A 27,715-nucleotide genomic window follows, 5' to 3' on the forward strand; every position below is an offset into this window, starting at 1 on the left:
GGAGTGCTGGCTAGAAGGGGATGGGAAGGGAGAGGAAGGCAGCTGAGACAGCGGGGTGCTGCGGGCTGGCCACGGCCTGCCTCTGGGCAGCTCGGGGTGCCAGTGGAGGAAGATGGGGGAAGCCCTGTCCTCTCGCTGGAGCTCATTCAAACCCTGCCACATCCCCTAACTCCATCAAGGCCATGGTGACAGCTGGGGGGAGGCAGTTGGGGGGAGCTCCCAGGGACCCATCAGCACCAACTCGTGACTCAACCCAGAGAGCCGCTACCAGTGCCACCATGGTGACTGGGTGACACCACGGTCCTGGGTCCGGCCCTGGCTGCAGGACTCTGCTCCAGGCACTGATGCTCCAGAGCTTGCTGAGCCACAGCAGCACAGGCCCCCACCTGACCCCCCACAGCTCAGCCTGCTGATGTGGCAAGGTTTGGGCCCCACAGTGTGGCAGATCTGGCTCTCCCTGCCCACGCACTGCACTGAGACAGCCTCCCTGGGACTTGACAAGAGCAAACATGGGGCATATGGGAGACAGTGCCACATGGACCACAGGTTAACGCTGCAGTCCTCTCGCTCTGGACACAGGCTGAAGCGAACCCTGCATGCAGCAGCTCCATGCTGCAGGGATACTCTACCAGTCCCCAAGCACAGCACCCACAGGATGCTCTGCAGCAGCCCAGGGCAGAGAGCCAGTAGCAAAGAAAAACTGGGGGGGTTAAGCATAGCATGGAGGGTATCCCAAGGAACAACCTGAGGTCAAAAGCAAGGCCAAATCCACCCGAAAGAATCCATTGCCCTTGCTGAGTTTTAGCTTGGGTTCATCAGTGCAAGGGGAAGAGCATAAGAAGCTTTCAGCACCTGTAGAGGCGGCGAGTAATGCCAGCATTGGGAAAGCCGGGTGAGTGGTCCCGCAGCTGGCACTTGGACAGAGACCTTGATGCAGCTGGACACAAAGCAATGTCTGGGCACTGTCTCAGAGCAAACCCAGCTCCAAAACCTCCCTGCTAGACAGCACCTGCTGGGGTGGTGGCACCTGCCCAGGACACAAACAGGCCAAGGGAGTTTCCAAAACCAGTGGTGACTTGCAAGCCCAGGTGGAGCCACAAGACTACCCTATTCTTCCTCCGAAACCTCTGCAAATGCCCATGGCTCCGTGCAGCGCTGCATGCTGGCCCCAAAGCCTGTCCCATCATCCACCCAAGCACCATCCAGGGGCATGTGGTCCCTCTGCTTGTAGCCATCACATAACATAAGAGTAGTCAACTTACGGCTGGGCCCATGGATCTTGATGGGTTTGGTGCTGATGAGAGAGTGGGAGCAGTTTTGGCAGACGCAGTCCTTCCCACTGAACGTGACCTTGTCTCCAATGGGGAACGGCTTCCTGTGGCCAAGGAGAGGTAAGGAGCCGTGAGCCACTCGCCCCCCTCCATGCAGTGCTGGGGGCTGCCCGTGAGCTCCTTCCCCAGGGGCCAGTGGGATCCATGGTGCCGGGGAGCAGAGGGGCTCCAGGCAAGGGCTACAAGGGGAGGCAGCAAGCGTGCACGTGTGCTGGGGCGGTAAGGCCAAGGCAGGCATTAAGGCAGGTCTCCAGGCTGCAAAGGGAAGGGTTGGAGCCATTTCCTTGCCTCCCAAGGGTTCCACTAAGAAAACACAGAGGAGGTGCCTGCTGTGGTGCTGAGTGGGGAAATGAGGGGCTGTGGGCTAATGAAGAGCCCTCTCGCTGGTACACAGCCAAGGGCTGCACAGGGTTTCTGCAGGGGGGGTCATGCACCCTTGGTGATGGCTTCAGCTCACCTGCAGGTGCTGCAGACAAAGCACTTGGGGTGGTAGGTCCTCCCCAGTGCAGAGATGACCTCTCCGGTGATGAAGTCGCCGCAGCTATCGCAGCGGGTCCCGTAGAGCTGCTGGTAGTCGTGGGTGCAGATGTACTCCTGGTTCTTAAAGAAGAAGCCCGACTGGGCCAGGTCACAGCCGCACACTGCGGGGGGGGAGGACACGCACCCGTCAAGGGGGCAGCGGGCAGGTCCAGCCCCAGGGCTCGGACAGGATCTCTGAGCCCACCTCTGCTGCCTCTCCAGCAGAGGTCCCAGGGCATCCCTGAAAACACAGCTTTCTGCAGGCATCTCAGAGGGTTTCCCTCCCCACCAGATGCACTGGGGCCTTCCCCCAGCACCACAAGATGTCAGTGTTGGGCTGTGGCGGGGTGCAGGGTGCTGCTGCCCAGACAGCCAGGGCTGGGTTCTCCCAGAGGAAACCCCAGCGCCGGGCAGGGAACCCCTGCAGCCCCCACTCATCACGCACAAACAGCCTGGGAGGGCCCGTGGCATCCCGTCCTGGACCTGGAGGGGGTTCAGCCCCTCCATTTGACACTCTCATGGTGTCAGGAAGACAACAACAGGACTGGCAAAGAGTTGGGCATACCCGAGGGACAGCTGGGGAGAGGTCTTCATACTCTGAGGCATGGCCTTCTCCATGATGAACCACCTCCACTCTCTGGCTTGGACATGAAGCCATGCCCTAATAGGAACAGGTCCTGGGACACACTGAGGTTGGTGCTCTCACTGCTGCTTTTTCTACACACATCCAGCCCAACCTCATTTCTGCCCTTGCTATGGGAACTGTGGGTGGTACACAGCCCATCAGAGTAATCCAAGGAGACGTGGCAAGACCTAGCCCTTAGTGCCATTTCCCTCCTACGTCTCCTTCATCCACAGAGAGACCTCAAGAGCATCAGACCCTGGAAGGCATATCAGGAGTGGCATAGGGACCAGGTCCTGGGGCCTTTGCACAATGCCTGTCACCTGTCCTACAAGGTGACAGGGTGGAGAGGGGAATTACAGAGCAAGTGAGCACCTGCTGGCACAGCCCATCTTGTCTCTGCTTTACCCTTCACCCCCTAGCACACCTCACCTGCACCCACGGGCCAGCCTGCACAGCAGCCACCCTCCCAGGGCACAGCTGGACCCACTGGCTGCAGGGTCCAAGGGGCAGAGGTGCAACTCCTCCTCCACAGAGCATCCCCTGGCAAAGCTGCTCCCTGGAGCTGTGGGTAGACAGCCGGGGGTACAGGGTCAGCACCCACTGCTCTCTAAACAGCCTGCCAGCGCTTACTTGTCAGCAACGAGGGACAGGCCACCAGCTCTGGGAGAGCATCAGGAAGCAGGAGCAAGGAAAAAATGAGACAAGTCGGGGTCCTGTTTTCTGGGGGACCCACAGCACATCCCCAGGGGCTGCACCAGCCATACAAGGCTCCTGGAGACACGTCAGAGACAAGCTGTGGAGCTGGCATGGGAACTGTTGGCAGCCAGCCGGAGGTGGCAGGGGGTAAAAGCTGTGAGGGAAGGTGAGACAGGAGGATTTCCTCTCATTATTTATTCCCTTTCACTTGGAAATCAGGCAGCGAGCACTGCCAAGCTCTCCCTGTTGGCTCCTGGACCCTTTGAAGCCAGCGGCTGTCTGAGCTCTTTGTCTGGATGCGCAGCTCCCACTCGATCCCACACGTTTGAGCTGGGAAGGAGCAGGGGGCTCAGCAGGGCGCCCCACACACGTAGGTCAGGCCCGAGGGCAACCTGGGGCCTGCACCCCCTCCCCGAGATCCAGGGCTGCCCATGCCATGGTGGACAGGGCTGCAGTAGGGGTGGTGACAGCTCAGGAGAAGAGTGCCCTCCGGCCAAACCCTCTGTTCCCCAGGGAGGAGCAGCAAAGCATGGCCAAGGGGACAGGGATTTATGCCTGCTTAGCACAAGGTGCTGGGAGCTTGGAAGACCAGAGACCTTTCAAAAGCCCTGGTAACGGGATGCTTTACAACCCACAGAAGCAGCCACCGGCCTGGTTGAGAGCGGCTGCTTTGATAAATGCACTAAAGAGCCCTTTGGCGTCAGCTCTGGGCCGTTAGCTCTTCCAGCTCTGCAGCTCTCCTCTTGTGCTCAGGCAGGATTCAAGCAACATCTCTATTTCTGCCAGCCCCTGGGGGCCGCCGAGCCCCAGCAGCATCCCACGGCACCTTGGTTGCATCCCACACGTGGGTGGCAGCGATCCATCACCCGCCCCCAGCCCTGCCAGGAGCTGCTCCGGGTGTCTCCCCCGCCTCGCTGCCTCTCAGCCAGGCTGGCAACACCTCCTCCTCCTCCTCCCGATTTGGGGGCAGGCAGGCAGCTGAAGGATGCGGTGTCCCCCGCAGATCACGGATGGGCTGTGGGTATGTCTGGGACTGGCACAGTGCAGGCTGTTGGCATTCAGGCAGCTCGAGGGTAGCGATGGTGCCCAGGTCTCAGCCAGCCCTGTTCACAGCCTGCCAGCTCTGGCACCACGCAGGGGCACTGCCTGCACTGTGCCACCCCATGCCGTTACCCTCCTGCCTGCATCGCACCACGTGCACCCCTATGGGAAGCTGCCACCCCCGGGCATGTGACCACACCTCAGTGGGCCAGCAGGTCTGTCCCCAGACTACACCCAGGGCCACGGGGCAACCTGGCCACCAGCTCTTAGGGTGGCACCGTCCTACCTTGGCAGGTGAAGCAGCGGATGTGGAAGTGATTGCTCTGGACACGTACCACCTCGCCCTTGCAGGTGTCCCCACAGCGGTAGCACTGGATGACGGTGGAGCTGCTCCCAGGAGTGTAGGGGTTTTGCTGATAGGGAACTGCTGGCAGAAAGGAGGGAGGGAAGAGTGAGAGAGGGGAAGGATCTGTTAGCATTCGGGACACGGCCGGGCATCACGACACTGATCTCAGATGGGCAGATACAGAAAAGCCCTCTGGCAACTGTGATGCAGCAGCCAGACATCGGGCCATGGCTAAGGGCAAAGGACAGCCGAGACCGTGCCAGTGCCCACTGACTGAGCTGGGCGCACATCCCTGTCTGGATTCAGGATTTCCCTGTCCCCACAAAAGAGCCCCTACCCAGGTTTGGCTTGCACTGCACAGTACTTAGGACTGCAGACCTGTAAGTGCCTGGCACTGCTCCCGGTCCCTGCCTGGACAACCAGGTCACCTGCACCATCACCCCAAAGCCAAGCAGAGCTCCCCAGATGCTCTCCTGTCTCCTAAGCAGGTGTAGAAGGAGAACGCAGGGACCAGCTATCCACCAGCTCTGCTCAGCCTTTGGGCAGTCCTGGCTTGCTGCTGACCTGCTCCGAAACATGCCAGCGAGCCCTGATTTGGCAGCAGCATGGGAAGGAACTGTTGTTTTTTGGAGCTTCCACTTGTTTGGTTAGGAACTGGATGAAGAAGTAATTTTTCAAGAAGCTTTCAAACATCACAGCAATTGAGCGTTTGGCCCTGATGGGACTCTCGCCTCCTCGGTGAGGAGCAGCATCCCAGCCCCACTGCTCCATCCGGAGCTGCATGTGCAGCCTCTGTGCTGAGCCAGGGACTGCAGGGGAAGGGAGGGCAACATGGCTCCCCTGGAGCTACGGGCAAGAGCCAACTTTCTCCTGCTGCAGAAGGTCCTGGAACTCACCTCCACTCTCATCCCCCTCCAGCAGCTCTGCAAACCACCAGGAAGGGCTGATGCTCTGCAGCCTCACCCCACGCTGCAGGTGAGGAACTGTATGGAGCAGGGGGTCTTTCTGCTGTCTCAGCACAATCCCCGAACACACACTGAAAACACCTTAACGAGCACCTCCTAATTTCCCTGCCTCACCTGCAAGTGCATGGGCTGCTTGCAGAAGCTCTGGGCTGGCTGACACCATGCTAACCATTGCAGGCAGTGACCAAGCAGTAAAGGATTTGTTTGCTGTAAGATTTCAGGAAGGGAATTGCAATTTGTGCAACTCGAACAGTGAAGGGCAGGATTTCAATGGACCAGAGACTTTCTGACCTGGTGCTGAACTGCATTCCCAGGAACAAGAGAAGCAGCTGATTGAAACCTGGTATGTGAACTCCCTCCAGAGCCCAGAGGAAGGGGCACAGGACAGAAGAGATCACTCATCAGAGAGGCTCCTCGTTCACTGTGGGGCAGATCGTGTGACGGGGAACAGAAACAGCCCATTAGTGGCCTCAAAAGCAAAGAAAGAGAAGTCAAAATGACATTGAGACTGTCTCACCGTAAAATCCCATCCCATGTGCCAAGTGCTCAGAGACATGCTCTACAGACGTGCTGCACTGCTCACCTCTGGGAAAACAGGCTGACCCTCCCTGACCGCTGCTCCATCCCCGGGGGCTATGGAGCTGCTGGGGGCTGGCTGCCTTGCCGAGTCAGACCTGAGGGCTGCAAGGAAAGCCAAGGTGCCTTCCTGCGAGTGCCTCCCAGATGCCTGCAAAGCTCAAGCTCCAGCCTTGACGTGAACTTCTAAGAGTTGCTGGGACTTCCCTCCTGATGATGCTCTTGCAGGCCAAGAGCTCTCAGAGGCCAACAGAGGCACTGGAGGTACTCAAGGTTCTGCAGTGCCAGCACAGGTGCTATAAAATGGGAGCCAGGTCTGGAGCTCAGACCAGCAGAGCCACTAACTAGTTTGTGTCTGGCTCTAGATCTGTGTCACCTTCAGGTCCCAAATACGACGAAGGACACCTGTAAAGGGAGCAGGGTGCCCCCCCCCGCCCATGTTTTTGCAGGCATGTTTTGCCGGGATGTGCAAGCCCTGGGAAAAGGGGCTCCAGGACCTCCTGCGTAGCTGCTGCTACTGGGTGACCATGAACTCTGCAGCAGCCGGGGGGGGAAACCCTGGCCTGACCCTGCCAGGATCTCCCGAGGCTGGAATAAATGGGGAATCTCTTCTGTAGGGGTGTCCAGCAGAGCAACAGTTACAGCACTGAAACTTCCTCCCACACACCCAGTGCTCGCACCCTCGTGGAGAATGAAGCAGAAGCCAAGCCCTGGGACACAGCCACAGCCATCCACAAAGCTCGGAGAGAAAAAACAGGAGGGAGGGGAATTAATCAACACTTAAACAAACATTAATAATAAAAAAAGAGGGAAGAAAAAAAAAAATCAATGTCAGAAAATGCAGGCATCACTTATTCCAGGCTTCTGGTCTCTCGGGGAAACTTCTTGGTGTCCATAGCAACACATCACCAGGCCCCTGCGCCGGCAGGTCTGATGGGAGGGAAGGCAGAGGAAAAGGAGTCGAGGATGGAAGAGATGCTCATAGCTGCATTCCACCGCTGGCAGAGATGAAACCGATACGGTCACTCCTATTTGTACCCATGGAGATGGGTCAGGACCCGGCTTAGGGCACCACTGCCCTCCCGCCTGCTGGCTTTGTTCAGCACTAAGCCAAAAGCTCCCTGATTTGTGATTAACCTCCGGTCCATGCAGGAATTTTGCTCCAGGAACATTAATGCATTGTTTTGCTCAGGCTCTGCTTGTTTTTGAGCAGGCAGCTGCCCGCCTCGTGGCCTCGCGCAGGAAGTATTACACATCACAACACCCCTGAGCAGAGGGACAGCTGAGCAGGGCAAAGCTCATTACACCAAAATAATCCAGTAATAATGTAAGTAGCATTAGTGGCCTCACAGACCGAGATACAGCAGTCAGGCTAAGGGGGTGGGAGCTGCCCAAGGAATGCCTTAATCTCACCCTAGTTTGCTCCTGCTTTTTCTGGTATAGCGGGGAATTAAGCTGGCTTCTCTCAGCGATTAATGTATTTGTACTCCACAATGCAGCACAAAAGGCTGCCCGGGGCTGGCTTCCTCCAGGGCTGCCCCCACGTCCTGGCTGGCACTTGATCCGTGGAGCCCAAGGAGCTGCTGTGGCCACAGCTAGGCAGCGAGCTGCCGCAGGGCCGCATGGGCACACAACAGATTTCCCACTGATCTGGATTAGGGTGGCACCTCCGGTCAGGGATCGGTGCCCTGCACAGTCTTAGGGACAGACAGCAGCAGCCATATCCAAGCAAGGGCAATTGCAACCTGGTGGGGGGAACGACAGTGCCCCCAAACAACACCCAAGGCTGCATAGATGAGCTTTGTTCCCCAGGAGGGCAGAGGGACCTCATCCAAGAGATCCTCCAAGCCATGCTGCAGCAAGTAACCTGCAGGTTCCTGCTACGCATCCCTGGGCAATCCCCCTCCTTCATTCCCCGAGCAACTACCTACCACTTCAGGAGGATCAACAACCTTGTTTGCCTTCCTGTCTTCTTCCTGCACAGCATCACAGCCCTCCACCAAGGAGCAGAGGGACAGGGCAGTGCTGAGCCCTTACACTGCCTCTGAAACACTTTGATCCCTTTGGGATGGGAGGGGCTGATGGGAGATGATCTCTGTCTACCTTGGAGGGATGGCAGCTCAACACCAACGCAAGTAGCAGGGCACAACCCCCCCAAGGTGGCTCGGGGCTGAAAGGCTGACACACAGCAAGCTCCATCAGCTACCTGGGCCCCCCCCACCTCCTACCCAGGCAGCCCCAGGTACCACCAGCAGCAAACCAGGAACACAAGCTGCAAGGAACAGGACACTCAGGCACATTTATAAAGATCCACCCATCATCCCTTACTGGGATCAGACCAGGTCCCACTGCTTCCCTACCTATCTCCCTCTCCCAGCCCATCAGCCCTCCAGGAAGGTCAATTAGGTAGAAACTGCTGCAGGTGGGGATTGCATCATTAGCAACAGGTAATTAGAAGCTCCCACCCAGCCCAGAGAGCCTGCCCTGACGCTGTGTTTGCTATCAGCATGTTTATGAGACAGCATCTCCACAGAGGGATGGGGAGGCCTGATTTAATTAATTACCAGTAATGACTATTTGCACAATGCTTGGAGAGCCACAGGTGAAGGGGACTGTGGAAAAGCAAATCACCTTTTGACTAATAACGAGAGGCAGTGCCACTGTGGGAAGCTGAGACGGGTGGGTGTCAGGGGATGGGAAGGGGTGCTGCTGAGGCTGAGCACCAGCAGTCAGGTGTGAGCAAACGGGTGCTGGCCACGTGTGGGGGAGATGTCCCCATTGGGTGCTGTGGGTGTCAGCATGGGGCCAGCTCCAGGGGTGCTGGGTCTGTGCCTGGGTGAGACCTGAATTGGGGTGGATGTCCAGGGGCGAGGGGGAACTGCAGCAGTGTGTCAGGGCAGACGGTGCCATCGGGGGTCCTCACACCTCCCCATGGGCCTGAGCCCCCTACCAGCAGCCACTGCCTCCCACTCCTCCCCACTGTCCCACAGTGAGTGATTCACCGCAGTCACCCTCTGCACACTCCCTGTGCTAACTGTAAATCACCTCTCGCAAAAACCCACTGGAGTTGCACAGAGGATGCTCGGGATGCAGCTCCCCTGGGAAGGGTGAGGGGAGCTGGGAACCCCCACCGGGCACCCGAACCCCAAGGTGGGCTCACCTGGCAGACCCTGCACCCTCATGTCCCCAGGGAAGGGCCAATGCCACCACACTGGGCGAAGGCAAGGAGGGGGCCGGGAGCGCGGCGGGGGCCGGGGCGGCTCAGGAAGAGGAAGCCTGGCCCCGCCAGTGCGCCGGCCCCGGAGGCGTCAAGGCCAAGGGGCGGCAATGACTGGCCAGAAAGGAATTTTGCTGGAAGCACTGGAAGCTGAAGGAGAGGCTGGGGTGAAGCACTGGTGATGGGACGTGATGTCCTGGACTGAGGGCAGAGAGCGAGGGGATGTGAAAGAACGCCCTGCCAGGAGGGAGGGAGCCCCCAGGGCAGGAGCCCGTGTCCCAAATCCTCTTGCCATAGCAGGGCTGCAGGGTGACCTGGCCAGCTCTGAGCCCCGTGGGAGGTGATGGCGAGGGGGAGGATTTCCCCTCCAGGCAGGAGCCATGCTGCGTCCCAAGGGCGGCCGGGGAGGAAGGGTGGGAGCTCCAGCAGCCGTGGGATATGGGTTTCTCATCAGCAGCTGGTCTGAGGGTTGTGCCTGCAGTCCCGCAATGGCCAAAGAGCTTGGTCATGGCTGTAAAAACACCTTGAGGAGGAAGGGAAAGATGGGCTCAGAGCCAAACGATGCTGGTGCCGTGGGCGGGTACAGGGAGAGTCACAGCTGGCCGTCCCGCCTCGGCCGCCTCCAACCCTGGGATGCGGCAACGAGCCTGCTCTGGCCATCATGGCCACTTGCTCCCCCCAGCTCCCTGCCGAGAAGATGACAGCAGAGAAAGGTGCTGGGGGCTGGCAGCTGCAAATAGCCGTGAAGGGGCACAACATAGGCACGTGCACCCCGCCGTGCTGGTGGGCCAGCTGAGAAAGACCAGCCAAATTACCCCTGAAATAAAGCAAGGGGCCAGCAGTTGGGGTGCCCAGCTCCAGCAGTGAATCTGACACCTGCTGTGACATCTGCATGGCCATCTCGGTGCTCAGGCAGCTGGCCACTGCTTTCCATCAAGCTTCTGCAGGTAAAAGTCATTTCCATCAAGGAGAAAATGATGTATTTACCTTTGGTCAAAATATTTTATCTTCTGATCTTTCCCTTACGGAAAATCCAGAAGTGTCACATGATTCCTTACTTAATATTTGCGTTTTTAAGCTTGGGCAGGCTGGGTGCTCCTGATAAAGGAACGGGCTGAGGGCAGGTACTACGGATCTGCTGTGGGATAGTTTGAGCCTGGAGCACCTCCGGCTGCTTCTCCCAGTGTTTGCGTTGCATCCATTGCTGTTCCCATGAGTGGGGCGCAGGAGTGGGCCGTGACAGCACCGGCAGGGAGGGGGCAGCGTGGGGAGCGTGGGCTGGGAGCACAGGGACCGCCTGCCTTACACGGACCAGGCACAGAGGTGTTTCCAAACCCTCAGAAAACAGTCCTGTTAGTCAGCACGGAGCATCGTGCAGGCAGGATTACGGACCCCCGGCAAGTCTTCACCAGCCTCTCCTCTCCCAGCTCGCAGGCAGAGCCATCTGCAGCTTACGGCTAAAAGCCCTCCACTGTGTCACAGCTCTTAATCTAGCCCTAGGCTTCCCTAATTAGATCATGACCAATTATTGCTTCCACCTGCCTCACGCGGTCCCCTTGCCCCCCACTGCTGTCACTCCCGCACCGCGTCAGCTTCCTCGGCGTGACACAGGACACAAACAAGACGTGGCTGTCGCAAGGATGGCAGCCAGCAGAACTGCAGCAGCAGATGCCAGCGCAGGCGAGGGCATGTGGCTTCCTGCAGCGGGACGGGGCTGGGACAGGGACACTGGGATGGGGACACCGAGATGGGGCTGGGACGGGGACACCGCGCCAGCACTGGCATCACACGGGGGAGGGAGTCCTCTTTAGCCAGGCATCGCGAGGAGGACCTGCATGAGCGTGGCTGGATATCACAGAGGATAACGGCAGCTAAGCTCTTTGCAGAGATACATCAAGGATGCAGGGCAGAGGTTCCAGCCCCGTGCTCCCACCCTGCAGCACCCTTGCCTGGCCCGTTTGCGCCTCCCCCCACCCGCTGCCTCTCCCGGGAGGGCTGGCAGCCGCGCGAAACCACTGCGCTAAGGAGCTCAAATGCACGCTCTGGCCCCGCTCCAGTCCCCGACCCACTTGCTGTGGATTTGAACCTCGGGATGCTCAAAGACTCACGCCATGTCTCGGGAGGATGGCGGGAAGGATGGGGGCCAGGGTGTGGGCGCAGCCCAGAGAGCCGGCAGCACCGTGCTTTGCACCACACAGGACAGTGCTGCCTGCGCAGAGGGGTGGAGCGGGCAGAACCAGCCTCTCCTTGTGCTCTGCTCCCCAAGCTCCCAGCACCGCACTGGGAAGCAAAGGAGCCAGTGCTGGGGGGGTTCCCCAGAGCTCATGTCAAGCTGGAACTGGGAGGAGGCAACAAACTGTCACTGTCACACAGACACAAGTGGTGGCGGCCACTGTGGTTGGCCAGTGACATGGGAAGGTGCCCAAGTGGGTGCCAAAGCCTCGTGCTAACAGCAAGGGCACGGCAGGACCACGTGCCAGGGTGGGAGCTGGTCTGTGGGGGGTACACACTGCTACCGCTCTGAAAAGAGAGAGGAGGGAGGTCAAAAACCAGAGGAGACAAAGGAGAAGGGTAAAGAGGGAAAGAAGGAAGGAGAAAAAGAGGATAGAAGGAAAAAGGAAAAAAAGAGCAGTGAATAGCGAGGGCCCTGCCTGCACAGCAGAGTTTGTTTCTGGCTGCATTCATGGAAATTATTCTCCAAACGTGAGCACAGAGGAAGCCGGCGATTGTCTTCCCGCACTGACCCTGCTGCCGGCAGCTGCCCGTGCCTGCCTGCAGGATGTTTACTTCCCCAGTGCAGGGCCATAATGTGCTGGGGAAACCCAGAGACCCCCACTGCTGGCTGAGGCTGCAGCAAGTTTTACCTCCTCCCCTGCAGAAACCTGCAGCCCCCTGGGGATCCCTCCTGCCACCACCCACCCCCAGCCCCACTGCCAACAGGGCCCCGGGGTGTGCTGGGCGAGGGGCACCAGGATGTCCCTGGTTTGCTTAAAGCACCGACTGCTGCAATTGAGATTTTTCCAGATTATCAAGAAAAAGAGGAAAAAGTTGCTCTTTCATTCTTGCAGCTGCAGGGAAATTTGAAGACCTTGGTACAGAGCAGCAGAACAACAGAAAGCCTTGTGTGGTGCTCACAGGCTTCCCCAGCCTGACAGCTATTCCCTGGGCTGCGCGGAGCTGGTGAGCCAGGGAGCATGCTGTCCCAATAACCCCCATCCACCCAGCCCAGCAGCGGCCAGGGAGCACCACGGGGAACAAGCCTGTGCGTAGCATCCTCACTTGCAGGGTGGCAGCAACAGTCATACCCAGAGCACCACTGAGGCAAGAGTCATCGGCCAGGGAACCTTGCGGGGGCACGGAGCTTGGGAGGGGGCTGGAGCAAGGCAGGAGGTTTTGGGGGCATAACATTGCAGGATAATGCGTGTTAGGAGGAGTTTAACATGTGCGGTTGAACACACGTGCTTGCAGGCACATTAGCGCATGGTGTGTGTGGTAGGTATGTGCCCTCCACACTGGCTGCTTTTCTCCCATCTCCAACAAGCGCTGCTGGGGTCTTTTTTTCCCAGATAGTACTTGTACAGCTTGTCATGGCAACAAGATCTCCTTGAACTGCAATTGCAGCCGGGACGCCTGGTGCTAGCACATTTGCCTGTCTGCAAACATCACAGAAGCCCCTTCCAGTAGATCTCTGGGCTCCACAGACACCCAAACTGGGCTTGAGCAGAACCCCCAAGGGAGGGCGGCAGCCTGGCTCCCTGTGCCAGGCCCAAGCTGCCCCCCAGCTGGGATTTGGGGATTTTTTGCAATGACTAAGACAGAGCACCAGGCAGTTACTCCCATTTCGTCCCCTCCAAGAAGGGTCTGTGGGATGCTCGCCCCCCCTGCACTGGGCCAGCTCCTTCCCACCTTCTGTGTGCCCCCCCTCAGCAGCAATTTGCAGGAGGAATGGAAGAACTGGGTGATGTGAGAGAAGGAAGGCTGTGCATCCAGCAGCCCCCTCCTCGCAGGTAGGGCTGGGGCTGGGGCTGCGCCTCCCACGGTCACCTTCCTGGGCACAGCGCTCAGAGCTGTAGGCAAAACCCTCCTGGCTGCTGCCTGCCTCTGCTCCCAGCACTGCATTTGCACCGGGAGCTGCTCTCCACAAGCAATGCTGTTCTCATCCTAACCTGCGGTATCACACCCAGAGTGCCTGTCCCACCAGGGCCCCGGGCTGCATCCCAGAACTGATATGCTGCAGATAACCACGCAGGTCAGAGATGAGGAGCTCAGCCCCTCCGATGGCTCACAGAAAAGAGATCCCCCAGCACCTGGTGTACCATATCTGCATGCAGGCTGAACGTGCCGCAGCTGCCTGTATATCTTACATGGCATGCTCAGTCTCCCAGGCAGGCATGGTATTTCCACTGAGCGTGGGGCTGGAGACGTAGCACTCAACAGGGAATCTCAGGCTCTAGGAGTGGCAATAAATCTCCAAAAGGCACAGCTCAAATTTCACAGTAACTATTTAATTCCCCTCCCTATTATCCCTGAGAATACTATAGCAGTTCTTGGCATCTTGGGGAGAGGAACAGAAAGGCTAGATCGCATTTTAATTAATAATGGCTGAAATGCATGGCTGCCCAGGGCAGGAGCCGTGGTGAGCCTGGAGCAGGGAGTTATGCCGAACAGGAGGGGACGGCATGGTGGTCCCCAGGCTGGTGCTGGGTCCTGGTCCGGGGTGGCTCCAGCAGGACAGCTGTGAGCAGCCCCCTCTGCCCCATTCCCAGGCAGAAGCAAGGATGCTCCGCACCTCTGCAAGCCAGGCAGCTACTTTCCTTCTCTTAAAATCTTTGCGAGGACACTAGCTAGTCACAGTCCTGAAGCTCATGCCCTGCTCTAACCTGAGGTCAGACTCATGAAGGAGTCCCAAAATAGCCCCCATGGTGAAGCTGGGCAGTGGCAGCCATCCGCATGGCCAGCCCCAGCTGCAGTGCCCGGAGGTGACTGAGGCTCTTGGTTGCCAGAGCCCAGGTACAGCAGGGCACCAGCGAGGACTGCGGCAGTCCCAAGCATGCTTTTGGGGTGAGCAGGACTGCTCCTTGCTGGTGCAGCTCCCCAGCACTGGCTATCCAACTGCTATCCAGATCCACGGCAGTGGTACGAAGCTCCCACCAGCAACTCGGGACTAGCAGTGCTGGGAAGTGAGATGCCATGTTGAGGTCTCTGCACAAGGCACTTTCTCCCCAAGCTTGTGCAGCCTGTGGCTTTGGTGCCACAAGCCACTCCTCACAGGATGTGCAGGGCTGAGAAGAGCTTGATTCAGGCACCTCAAAGCACCCTGCAGCTCCCACGGCCGGGGTCAGGAGCCCAAGTGTCACCCGCAGTCTGGGAGCCGGCCAAGCCGTGCAGGGACTGCCATGGAGCTGGTGCAGAGCCGGCAGCCGGGCAGGGCACCGTGGCACCACACCGGGCTGCACGGCCCAAGCAAGTCAGTGCAGGGCCGGGGAGCTGCACGGAGCTGCCCAGGAGTGCTGGCAACTATCGATTTGCTTTGCTTTCAAGAAAAACGGAGCAGTAAAGCCATGGGGCGGGGGAGAGGGTGAGAAGCATGTGTATGCGAGCTGAAGGAGATATGGAGGATGCAGACAGCAAACAGGCGTCCCCAGGGGTCGAATCAAGAGCACATGCACTGCCCAGAGCTCTTCTCTCTCCTCACCCCAGCAGGAGATGACAGAGGTGCCCCACCACCGCGGGGGACACACGCATTCAGACATCCCGAGCAGATGCCTGCACGCACACTCATCAGCTCTTCACTCGGGAGGCTGCTAAGATGCTGGATCTGGGCCCAGAAAGCTAGAACAGGACCCTCTTGAGGGACTGCCTCTCAATTCAGAGGGTCAGCTGCAATTTAGGAAGTCTGATGAAGCAATCAGCACTAGGAACGAAGCCCGGGGTGACACCGGCAGGGAGCTGCCGAGAGCCCCCCGTGGTGAGCATCCCAGCCCTGCACCAGTGGGTCACAGCCCTCTGGGTCCAGAGCCCTCATGGCACCTGCCGCGAGAGCTGAGACCGGGCTCCTACGGTGCTGCACAAACCCCACCCTTTTACACACAAACCCAACAATCGGGCCAGGGACACGGTGAGAGCCAACAAACATGCTCCTGCCCTCTTGCCCCACGCACATCTCTCTGCAACATCCCAGCCCTGATCCGCAGCCGGAGGCATCCCCTGCCTGCCGCACGCAGCCTGGGTACCGCACCAGGGCCGCTCCCGCTGCTGGTGTTTGCTGCCGCCCCTGCCAGCCACCGCCTCCCCGGCAGATGTGCAGCACTCTGAGATCAGCATTTTGGGCTGCGGAAAGGTTTATTCGAGGCAGGATCCCTGCTGAGAAGCTGAAGTTGGGATTTCATCCTTACATCTGGTTCAGCTTAAAAATCTTGCCTGAGCTGCTATAGATACAAATAAATTGTGTATGAGCGAGGAGGCGTGAGGCAGATGAGTGCATCTTGAACAGAAACACATCACACACCCATGGCTTGAGCTCTGCCTGGGCGCCAAAGCAGGGCTGGGCAGTACCCTAGGACAGGGATTGTGGGCAAGCACAAACCCACCTGAGCTGTCACGGAGACACATAGCTGCTCTTGGTGGCCTCTGTGGATCCCAGGTGCAGGAAGACCACCTGAGGCCACATTGTCTGCAGGACACCATCCGCAGCGTACAGCCAAAACTGCAGCAGCAGCCTCCCTCTGCCCTGCTGTCCTCAGGGCACGCTGTGCTGGTTTTGGCTGGAATAGAGTTAATTTTCTTCATAGTAGCTAGTATGAGGCTATGTTTTGGATTTGTGCTAAAAGCAGTGTTGATGACACAGGGACGTTTTTGTTACTGCTGAGCAGTGCTTACAGAATCAAGGTCTTTTCTGCTTCTCACCCCACTCCACCCAATGAGTAGCTGGGGGTGCACAAGAAGTTGGGAGGGGACACAGCCAGGACAGCTGACCCAAATGACCCAAGGGATAGTCCACACCATATGACAATCATGCTCTGTATATAACTGGGGAAGCTATCTGGGAGGTGGGATCATGGCTCAGGAATTAATGCAGCATTGGCTTTGGGTGGTGAGAAATTGTTTTGTATATTCTTTTACCATTATTATTATCTTCCTTTTCTGTCATATTAAACTGTCTTTATCTCAACTCATGAGTTTTACTTTTTCTTTTCCTTTTTGATTCTCTCTCCCATCTTGAGGGGGGGGAGACAAAGCGAGTGAGCAGCCAGGTTAAACCAGATGCATGCATACCCTATGGGGTGACACACAGTCCGAGCCCCAGATCTCCAGTGCAATGGGATGCTGCAGAGCAAGAGCAAATATGAAAGTGTTCCCCACATCCCCTCCTCCACTGTGGCCATCCCATGACATCCCCCTCCCTCGATGCACATGGTCGCTGCATCCCCCCCATCCTCAAAGTGTGGTGACAAACCAGAGCTGCAACCTCCAGCAGGAGCTTTGGGCCACCCAAAAGCCACAAGGGTCCCCCCAGCCCCACTGCTGCCCTTGGCCACCCCAGCCTCTCTCCTGCTCACCTGGGGTGGGGACCTGGCAGGGTGGTCTCGAGGGACACAGCCCAGCGCTGGCTGGAGCCTGTTTCCTCCCCCAGATTTTATTCACGAGGCATGACAAGTGGGTGAGCTACAGCCAGCCAAACAGCTCACCCAGCAGCCCCAGACAGCGAGAACACAGAAGGCAGACACCTCGACATCTTCTCTGCTCTACGCGGGCCGGGCAGGTTTGGGGCGTCCATGTGAGCAGACGCCCTTGAGCCCTAGAGTCAAGGGGTACCAGATGTGCGTGGTAGAAGAGATTAAACTTGAGATCCTGGACAAAAGATGAAAACCATTAGCTCGTCATTTCACTGAGGCCAAATTTCCTTCCTAAATAGCGTCTGTGTTCAATGCTGGGAGACAGTCCATGCTGCGGGGGAGTGCAGTGAGCCCAGGGGGACTCTCCCCTTCACTGCCAAAGCCCACCCGCCGCCGCCAGCAAGGGATGCAGCAGCCCAGATGAGCTTTAGTAGGAAGGATCTGTCCCAGCCAAAACCACCCCCAAAACCCAAGAAAGCAAAGGGGCTTTCCAAGGAAGGAAAAGGGCAACGGAGCTGTCAGATGGTCTCCGAGACAGTGGCATCTCCTGCTGAGCCTTGGAGGGGGCTGTGGAGTCAGTGCCAGGGTGTTCAGGACAGGAGCTGACACAATGGAAACATTCAGGCTAGTTCCTCGCACGCACACGAACACGCCGGAGACAGCCAGGACAGAAATGAGCTTATTTCTGGCTGATGCATGGAGGGATTTTCTGTTTGCTGCTGTGTTTTGTATTTGTGGCTTCCCGTATGGAAATGCTTTTTCCCTTTAACCTCCACCCACAAGCCCAGTGGATTTTGTTGCAGTTTTCAAAACATATGGTGCATACATCAAAAACATAAAGGATGCTATATTTAAAATATTACAAAGCAAGCCAGGAACCAGCATTTTTAAACTAGGGCAGTGTCTGAGAGTGAAAAATGTGGGGATTTAGGATTTTCGATACCAGCCCCATTAGATGAGATAGAGCCAGGCTGGCAACCTGCCACCTTGCAGCAGACTGTTGCTTACATAGTCTGGTACCCACTTCTGGGAGAGGATCCACTCGGTTAGCCCGCACATCTGCACCCTGCTATTTCAGAGGGACCACAGTGCTGCTGAGTCCAGCACCTCTCTGCCCTGATCATTCAGATTAGCGTCCAGCTGATACTTGGCAAGGTGGTCTGCACGTGATGCTCTAGAAAGCCCCAAACCATAATGCACTGAGCTAATTTCTTCCTGGTTTCTTCTGTGATCAGTTGATTCCCTGATGGGCTGAATACCTCCTGTATTACTCCACTAACGGCTCTGTGCATAGTATCATTTATCTGGCCAATACAAGCACTGCAAGGAAGAGAAATTCTTGCTTTATGCAGGCACGGGTTAGAAGACCAAAGACTCCTCCATGTCATTTCTCCAGGCTGGAGCTTGTTCTTCTATTCTGCAGAGTGCAGTACATTCACTTGTTTTATTTTAAACCATATTCACGCTGGCATTGTAACTCCAACCTGGGAGACTGCGTCATAACGAGGGAATGAGGGGTGTTGGATTTGCTATTTTTAACTCCTTCTACTCCAGGGAGGGAAGTGAAATCAAATCTCTATCCAGAGACACTGTATAGATATTAATGCAATGAAATGGGAATTTGGACTGGAGGTGACAGCTGGCAAAGCAAGCCCTGGCGTCACTGAGGGGACAATCTCCCCATAAATAGGATGCATGGAAGGGGTATATATTACAGACCGATCTCAATGCCATCAGTGCATGCTCAGAGGGGCAGGAGGTTCAAGACCAGCCATCCCCCAAGCCAGTCCCATTCCAGAAGATGAATTACAGCTCAGGGCTAACAGCAAAACACCATCAGGAGCTTCCGCACCAGGCTCCAAATTCCTCTATCCACCCTTAAATCCTGGGAAGGTGCTTTCTAAAAGAACTGGGATCTCATCAGCTGTGCTCCTGGGAGGGGGGGGCAACACAGCCCAGGCTGTGTGTGCAGCACAAAGGGCACTGCCACATCCCCTGGGGCCCTGCAGAACCAAACTCCCTGCAAAACATAGTGTCAGAAGAGACAAGATTACACCTGCAGTCGATTAATACAGACCATCCCACAAAAACTGTGCAAACCCTCTTTCAGAGAAGGGCTCAGCAGGGTCCTTGCAGCCAGAAGCCATGCAGCACAGAGGGTGTTTACTGCTGCTCTTAATCTAGTGTGATCCCCACTCTAATTCTGTTAGAGGTAGCAAATGGAGCCTTTAAGTGGTCATAAAAAGATTGTACCCACCCCCCATGAAGATTGAGACACCTGGCCGTGCATACGGGTGGCAGGGAGGGGAGCACAGCAGGGACCAGGGCTGTGTGGGTAGTGGGGTGCAGCACCATGGCAGGGAGAGCCCCGTGGCCGCCAACAGGTTTCAGGCACCACAAGCCCTGTAGGAACAGCACAAGACATCAGCACACTGACCCACAGGCTCCTCAGGACAGTGCTTGAAAACACCACATCACCAGCCCCTTGCTGCCTGATGTCCATCTCACCCAGCCCATCCTTAGTGCCTGCAGTTAGGGTGAAACCCCATGGGACAGAGCATCTTCACAAGCTATGAAGAGCACAGCCCCTTGGCACTGCCAGGGTCAACAGAAAGATACTCCAGAGGGGACACTCTCCTACCAGCAGCATTCCTGAGCATGGTGATGAGGATCTGGCCAACAGTGGTGACAAATGCCTAATCACAGCATCTGAGATCTCTCTACAAGCCACTGCCCCAACCCACCTAGTAGAGGCAAAAGGTGGGATCAGAGGGAGGAAACTCCCACCGCTGCAGTGCGGGGATGCACTAAGGGGTCCCTGGGACAGAGCAGGCTGGAGCTGTCACCAGCCACCCCTGCTGCAGAGCCAGCGTGGGATTCTTGACAGCCTGCAACTGCAAGGCCTGCCCATGGCTCTCTCCTAGCACACGTAGGTGTGCACTCACACAGGCATGCACAGTCGGCCGCCACTGCACCCTGGCCTTCCTGCTCCTCTGCTGGCAGCTGCCATGGGCTCAGGTCCATCCCTCTGCCCCGGGAGAGGCAGATCCCCCTCTGGGCTCCTCAAGGGCTCAAAGAGCTCCTGCACAGGCTGGCAAGGTGCTCCAGTCTCACCCAAAGCTGTTAGCGTTTAGCTTCTGCCATGTGTCGGTTTCAGTTGGCCGGAAACTGAGCTTTCAATATTAAAAGACAGCAGTTTTTGTTCTTCTTGCCATCTGTATGTTTGTGTATTTCCCCTACCACCATAATTAGCAGGCTGGGCTCCAGCCAGGCTCAGGAGGAGATCTTAGTAGACGTCTTCCCAGCAATTTGAACAGCTTCATCGTTTCTTTTATAGCTCCCCTAGTGCGGTCCCCATCACCGAGATCATTGCAGCCCAAGCTGTCACTCCTGGCACCCCGGCACAGGCAGCAGGGATGCTCCAAGGAGCATCAGCCCCTGCAGCCGCAGGGCCGGCACTGAGCGGTGCAGGTGAGGGCCAAAACCCCACGCCACGAAAGGCGGCAGGAGGCTTGCCACGGTCCTGCCAGGTGCCCCAGCAGGGACCCACGTCACCAGAACCTCCAGAGCTCTGCCCCAGTGAGCCCAGCTCTGAGGTGTGCACCACTGCAGCTACCTGCCTACTGTTTGCAAAAACAAGAGGATAAAATAAATCAACGCGGCCTTAACAACAAAGCCCAGCTGATGCCTGGACTCTCTCTCCAGCTCTGAGGGAGGCTGGCAGCACCACATGTCTCTAGCATGGGGCCAACCGCCTCCACTCTGCAGCACACCTCTGCTTCCTCCTCCTCTGACCTACTCACTGGCACTAAGGCTTGAGAAGTCACTCCAGCTGGCTCAACGGTGGTCAGGACCCAATGAAGCCCTCAGTTTCTACCCCAGACTTGCACTGTTGAAAGCCTCTGCATAGGTTTCGGCAACTGCATCTCTCCTCCCTGCCGCTCCCCAAGGGCGCCCACGCCTGTGCGCTTTGGGCAAGCCTGGATTGCTCCAGGTGCACAGTCTCCTGCGGTTGCTCCCGCTCCCCTCACTGCAAACCCCAGCACCAAGACAACGGGTGGGGAAGGGCCATGCACAGTGATGTTTGCAAAGCACTTGTGTTTGAGCAGCTCTGGCAGCAAGAAGCCAGGACATGCTGGGTTCTCCAGGTAGGACCAGGGGAGAAGAGTGGTGCTGTTACTGTAACCACTTCACCCTGGCAAACCATGTTCTGGTTTCAGGCTGTCTGATAAACAGACTTGAGCTTGCACATACACAGACATCTGCCTGAGGCAAACAGCAGGAAAGAAACATACAAGCAAATTTGGCAACTTTATGTGAATTAAATGTGCATTTAATTGAGATTTATGGGGGGTTTGAAATAGCAATTGATTATCAAAATCAGATTATTTATGGGGGTTTAGCAACTATACAGGAGATTAATGTTGTTTCCAGACTAAATCTTCAGTAAATATATGTTTCCCCAGTAATCAGCTAATAACACGTCATCCTAATTATCTCATGAAAGGGGCACAGAAGCTCTGACAAATACTGAAGAAATATATTGTTGTCTGCAAAGCAGCACCAGAAAGCCACAAGCCACACTCTGCCTCCAAACCACAGCTCCACTTATGTCCAACACCAGACCATGGCCAGGGGATGCATACGAGTCCCTGCTGCCAGCCTTAGTCCTCCAGTCATGGGTGAAGACCAGATCTAGGATCCAGACAACACTTTGCCCAAAGACACAGGTTGGTTTGCACCCCGGGGCCCTGAGCCTGGCCAAGGCAAGGTCAAGTCACCACAGTCACTTGGATGGCAACAAGTGATGGTATCAAGAAAGGCATGGCTCCTAGGGTGGGAAAGGGAAGCTTATTCCCAAAAGCAAGAGGGAAGTTGCATATGTCCTGCAACAGGGTACAGCTTTGTATTTATACAGTTTTATAGTCCTCTCTGCTGGCAGGTGGTGGTGCCCCATTAAAGCTAAAGAGACCACCTGGACTGCAGCAGCTCCTCTATTTTCCTTAAGTAGCATTTGCTCATTAAAAACATATTTATTGAGGATTAACAGTTCTGGCAGCAAGAGGCAAATAAAGCTGTGCCACACAGCCAGCCCTGCCAGTGCCTCCCCCAGCCCCCTGCACAAGGTGCTGCATGGCTCCATCCTGAGTTGGTGAGGGCCACCCCATGCCCTGACCTGTCCTCTCCCCAGACACCAGGATGTGTTGCTGGAGCGTCCTCAGGGATCTCTGTCCCTGGGAGGAAGGGGGCAGCTGGTCCCTCCAAGGGTCAGGAGGGTGCCCTGCCACTCCCCATGGCCAGGGCAGGCGCAGGACCACTACTCCAGGATGCAGAGATGCTCTGGCAGTCACCATGGCAACCCCGGTACACAGCCAGGGCTAACAAAGCTGACAGGAGAGAAACAGAAAAGAGAGAGAAAAAAGGGGTGAAAAAAGAGAAGGAAAAAAGGAAAGGGAAACAGCCTAAAGTCATGGAGTAAAGACTGGGGCAGGAGGGAGTGATGGCAGGGGGGAAGCACAGGCATTAGGGAAAAGAGCTGCCTTTAGGCTGCTCACCTTGGGACGACCTTCAGCAAGGCGACCCAGGGCATATGCCGAGACGTCTGTCAGCCCTGCTGTGTCTCCCAGCAAAGGGTCTCTCCAGGACATAGCACATCCCCCCTGCCAGTTCCCAGGCTGGCAGCCTGAGGCTGCACGGCAGGACATGCCCTGCCATGGGAGGGGGCAGCACCCCGAGAGACACCCAGGAGGCTGCGAGGAGCCCTGCCCGTGCCCTGAGGCAGCTCTCAAGCCCCAAACTGGAGAGACCCTTAAGGTGGTGGATGGTGTCTGGGGCCAGGTTATTCAGCACCTTCCTTCTTCCACTAGCACAGCTGGATTGGCCCAGCCTTTGGGTCGCAGCACATCACACATGGCATGTTAGCCTAGGGCTGCCCATGCTCCTGCTCCCCACTGCACCCTAATTCTGAGGTCCAGGCCCACTTCTCAGCCCAGCTGCACCAGCTGTTTCTCCTGCTACTTCCCAAGCGGAGCAGGGCTGCCTGCATACCCTGGGCCCCAAAGAGGCATTTTGGAGGCCAGACTACCAAGAGCCTTGAGTGGAACACAGGGCCCTTAGGAACAATAGCCAGTCCCAACCCCACAACAGTGGGCCATCTCCCTGGCCAGTTGTGAAAGGAGCCCAGAGGCAGCGTGGGACAAAAATACACTTTGTTGTGTGGTCCATGGCTCACCTGAACCCCTAATCCAAGGTCAGAGTAAGAAGCAAAGATACAACCACAAATGCACTGACATAAGTCCTTGTACTGCAAGAATATGAGCTGTGTCCACTGCCAAAGCATGCTCTGCTCTTGCTTCTCCATCCCACTTCATTAAAGGCAAAGAATTAAAAAATAGACATCAGGGTTTAGGTCAAAAAGCAGCAACTACAACCTCACTCAGCTAGAATGGAAGAATAACATCCCACTTGGCTGTTTATTCTAATGAAATAAATCTTGAAGGGAAGCTCCCCCTTTGCTGAGCTGCCCTCACGATAGCTGAACAGTAAACACAGAAACAGCCTCTTGCAGGCAGATAGCGAGTGCTGGGGTGGTGCCTCAGCCCCACCGATGGCAGGGACAAGAGTAGGTACCCCGGGGGAGCAGGAGGTGGTCAGCAGGGCTAGCTGGACATCAAAGCCTGAGGGAAGGGGAGAAAAACTGGTAAGACTCTTGGGGAAAAGCACTGGGTGAAACAGCTCAGCCATTTTAGCAAAGAGAAGATGAGAGAAACCACTGAAGTAATTAGAGCAGATGCTACAGGAGTGGCTGGAGCAGAGCAGCAGGCAATGGGCACCCAGAAAGCTGCTGCTGCGGGAGAGAAGCGCCCATCCCTGCTGGGGCATGGGGCTGTCTCAGCAGGTAAAAGCACACCTCTGCACCAGTGCTCAGAGTGTGACACACTAAGGGGGCTTAATATCCCTCCCAGCCACATCCCGAGGCTCTGCTGGTAGGACACGGGGCAGCCCAGAATGGGGCCAAGAGGCACCAAGCAGGGCTCAGTGCTGGGCAAGGACAACCCAGGCTGGGGACAGTGGGGGGACATGGCAGGACAAGGCACATCTAGAACAATAAACTCCCATGAGCGTATGAGGGGTTTCGGCATAGATGTAATCCTCTCCCCTCCTCCTTTCCATACTCGTGCTCTCTCAGCTCTTGTGTACGCCCAGAAACCCGACTTCAAAAGGAGGGGGGGGCTGCCAGCACGGGAAGCAGCAGGCAGGCAGACGCGGCTGTCTGCTGCTAAAAGGCTTTGGTGCCTTTCATCAGGACCAGGGGAAAAATAGCCTTCAACTGTCGGGCTGGAGGCAAACGGCCAAGCCCTGGCATCAGGTCCTGCTGCCCGGCAGCCCTGTGCTCCCAACATAGACCAGCCACAGAGATTTAACCCTCCCTCCCGGACAGGGGGGGTTTAGCCCTTCCCCATCCCACCTCCCTGCTATATATACGTAAATAAATCCATCTGTGTACAGTAAGCACCAGAGATCCTCTTAACCCTCCACGCTCTCTGCTCTGGAGCAAGGAGTAGGTGCTGCCGCCCCGGGCCACAGGCGCAGGAATTGGGGCACCCTCTGGTAACGAACCCTTTCACGCAGCTCAACTCCCCAGTGCCGAGGTCACGGCTCCCTTCCCCACCGAGACATCCCTCCCAAGCTGAAGCAACAGCCTGTTTGCAACAGCCTCTGGAAGCCACATCTCCCAGCTCCTCATTAGTGGCAATTAACAGGCAATCAACAGGCCCATCAGAGCTGGCATTTTCCAGGGAACAAGTCCCCTTTCAAGGGGGAAAAATGAACATGTGCTTTGTTGTGCATGCTTTTGGCTTAAATGAGCCAAAACCTGCCTGCCAAGGAACAGAATTATGTCCCAAACCGGACCCTTTATGCCACCTAGACAGCCAAGCGGGGAGCGAGGTCAGGGCAGCCGCAGATGACCTCTCCTGGCAAGCCCTTGCTCTGCCCCGTGCCCGTGGGATGCTCTTGCAACAGCCCAGCAAAGGGCAGGCAAGGTGGGAGCAGGGACTGGGGTCACCCCCTGCCTTGGGGAGGGTAACAGGCACCTGCCAGCAAGGACTGTGCTGCTGGCTCAGACCCCCACTGCTCCTCCAGGAGTTATTTCAAGTGAAAGCTCCTCAGTCAGCAGAAACCAGCCAGGACAGGAGGCACCTCTTCACCCTCCCCAGGATAGGGGCTGCCCTGGAGTTTGGTGAAGGAGGTAGGGTAGGGACCTCAGCACCCACAAACCGTGGCTGGGCTTAGGCTTCAGCTCATGCTACAGCATTAAAAAAATGCTGTGGGCTAGAGAAATACAGCAAGATCGGCACACAAATGAGCAGCAACACTTTGCAAGAGGCCAGCGCAAGAACCAGGCAGCGCACACTCTCCAGCTTCACCATTCCCCAGCCTGCAGCTGGGTAGGGATAACCCACAACCAGCCTCTGCTTCCCTGGGTATTTGCCTAGCTGATGAGAAAGCAAAGAAAAGACAAGAAGAAAGCAAGCAAGAGGGAGACAGCCTGGATGTGACGGGCTGGCGAGTTTGACAGAGGAGTCTTGTTAGCAGCATTTTTTCCCTGCAGTTCGAGTGGAGGCAAAGCCAAGGAATGCTTCCCAGCAGCCTGCACCAAACGAGTCTGGCTGTGCAGAGCTTTAATTGCCAGTGGCAGAGCAGGGGTGGGCAGCAGCAGCTGAAGGGTCTGGGAGGACAGACAGCACAACAGCACTTGCTGCTTCTACTGCAGCACAAGATCCATCCTCCTCCCCCAGGATGGGAAATTCCTGTTCTCTCCAGCACAACGGGTACATTTGACCCCACACTGTGCCTGCCAGGAGCTGACCTTGGGGTGTTTCACCCCAAGGCTGCAGTGTCCTGATGAGAACATACCATGCCTTGTGCCACCAGGTATTTGTGACTGCAGGTCTGGGCCAGCTCGGGTGCCAGCCTGCAGCTCAGCTGGGGCCCAGGGATGTGGGAATCAACAACTGCCACGGCAGACCTCCATTGGCTCTCCAGGGGAAGAAGAGGAAGGATCTGGCAGATCTCTAAGCTGACTAAGACCTCAGAATGCCTAGTGGCTCTGCTGTACCAAGCGCAAGCCAAAGCAATTAGCATTTCTTGGAGACACTCCGTATAATCTTCCCTGAGTGATGGGGAGAGCTGCCACAAGCACAGGGAAGGGCCCTGATCCGCTTCCCGGGACCAGGCAGATGCTGTGCTGGCAGTGACGCAAGGCACAGCAGGGCTGTCCAGCTGAAGGGGCCTCCTGCCAGCAGCTCTGGGACCACTGCTCCAGCCAGGCATGGGGGCACTGCACCTTCACCCAGCCACCACAGTTCTGCCATGGCCCCAGACCCACCAGATCTTGCCTCTGAGTGCTGCAAGCTGTCAGGCAGTAGAAAGCCAGAAGACAGAGTAGAGAGGCAGCTCTCAGCATCTTTCTTGGAGCACAGCCCAGGTGGGAAAGGCCACCTTGGGGAAAGGCAGAGCCAGGACCAACCTCATCCATCAGCTCCCAGGCAAGGCTGTCAGCCTGAGCCTCAAGGCAGGAAAGGAGCACAGATGAGCCTGGAGCTGTTTGGGGAGTCATGCGAGAGCAGCAGCAGCCAGCCCAGGCCCAGCCATCCAAGAGTCATGGATTATTTTTAACAGCTACTTGTAGAATGCAGCAAGCACCCGCAGGAAAGACAGCCCAAGCTGATGCTCACCCCATCCCTCTCCCCAGCACGTGCAAGGAGCATATCTCACAGCCAGGCTTTTTATAGGGTTTCCCATCCCCACCAGGCACGCAGCTCAGCCACTCAGTATGACCACACTACCCCCTCCCTCAGTAATCACTCACATGCCGTTCACTAAAGTCTTTCCATTCCCTCTCTAGCTGTTTCCTCTTCTCTCCTTATTAGGGATCCACCTACCTATCCATCTTCTCATTCTCTCCCCCTCTGTGGCTATCTTTAAAATACCATAAAAGCTTTCAACCAGTAGCATCCTCAGGGATGCGAGGGATTTTATATCTAACCCATCACAAGCCATCATCACCATATAACTCACTATGTAGGCAGTGACTTTTTTTCCAAGGGGAGGGGAGAACATCCACACTTGGCCCCTGGGCTCTCCCTGGCCAGCTCACCCAGGGCAGCATTGCCAGGCACCTCTCATCATGGAGGGGGAAGGACCAGGTCCAACCCACACCTCTCTCAGGGGGGGCAGCTAACCAGATGGTGGGGTAACAGTGCAAGTCCTCTCAAGTAGCATCTGTGGGTGTATGAAGGGATGGTTTTGCTCACTGAATAAAAGGCTCTGAGCTGGGGATCATCCAGCTTTGTGCCTTAGTATCTGCTGCCAGATGAAGGAGGGCTTCCTTACTGAGAAGATGGCTGTTTCTCCCTGTATGCTCATGCACATGTAAGCTGCTGTGCTGCTTGGTGGTCAAGAGGTGATCTGAGTCAGTCAAGAGGTGGGGGATATTTTGGTGCTGCCAGCAAAACACCCTCCCTAAGGCACAGCCTGTGCCAAGAACTGAATCTCTCTGGAAACAGCCTGGATGAATAGGGAGGACCAAGGTTTCCTGATCAACTCCAGCCCAGCCTGGATGGAGGGAGCAAAGGAACATTCAGGGACCACACAGGCACTCCACCAGCACCATGAAAACCACTTTTCCCTCCCAGATCTGGTTATTCCTTACAGAATGGCTGCCTTCCCCTTCTCTCCCAAAGGTCTGACTGGAGACCTGACACATGTACCCAAGATA

The 27,715-nt window shown here is 56.7% G+C and overlaps 1 protein-coding gene across 11 annotated transcripts in view; it reads right to left on the minus strand.

Moving 5' to 3' along the window:
* The window catches only part of ABLIM3 (actin binding LIM protein family member 3), a 55,541-nt gene that overhangs the window by 18,788 nt on the left and 9,038 nt on the right, over window positions 1-27,715 (minus strand). For 9 of the 11 annotated variants that reach the window (XR_012837737.1, XR_012837740.1, XR_012837742.1 and 6 more), the window contains exons 2-4: window positions 4,499-4,639; window positions 1,789-1,972; window positions 1,263-1,375 (exon numbers count right to left, since the gene is read on the minus strand). Coding sequence is in view for 2 of the 11 variants with exons in the window: in XM_075766501.1 (XP_075622616.1) it covers window positions 1,263-1,375; window positions 1,789-1,972; window positions 4,499-4,639 (438 nt within the window). In the remaining 9 variants the exon portion in view is untranslated. The remainder of the gene's footprint in view (window positions 1-1,262; window positions 1,376-1,788; window positions 1,973-4,498; window positions 4,640-27,715) is intronic. The other 2 variants (XR_012837738.1, XM_075766502.1) reach the window with 1 other exon arrangement.

The sequence above is a fragment of the Balearica regulorum genome, chromosome 14, assembly GCF_011004875.1.
Source record: "Balearica regulorum gibbericeps isolate bBalReg1 chromosome 14, bBalReg1.pri, whole genome shotgun sequence".
NCBI classification, from domain to species: Eukaryota; Metazoa; Chordata; class Aves; order Gruiformes; family Gruidae; genus Balearica; species Balearica regulorum.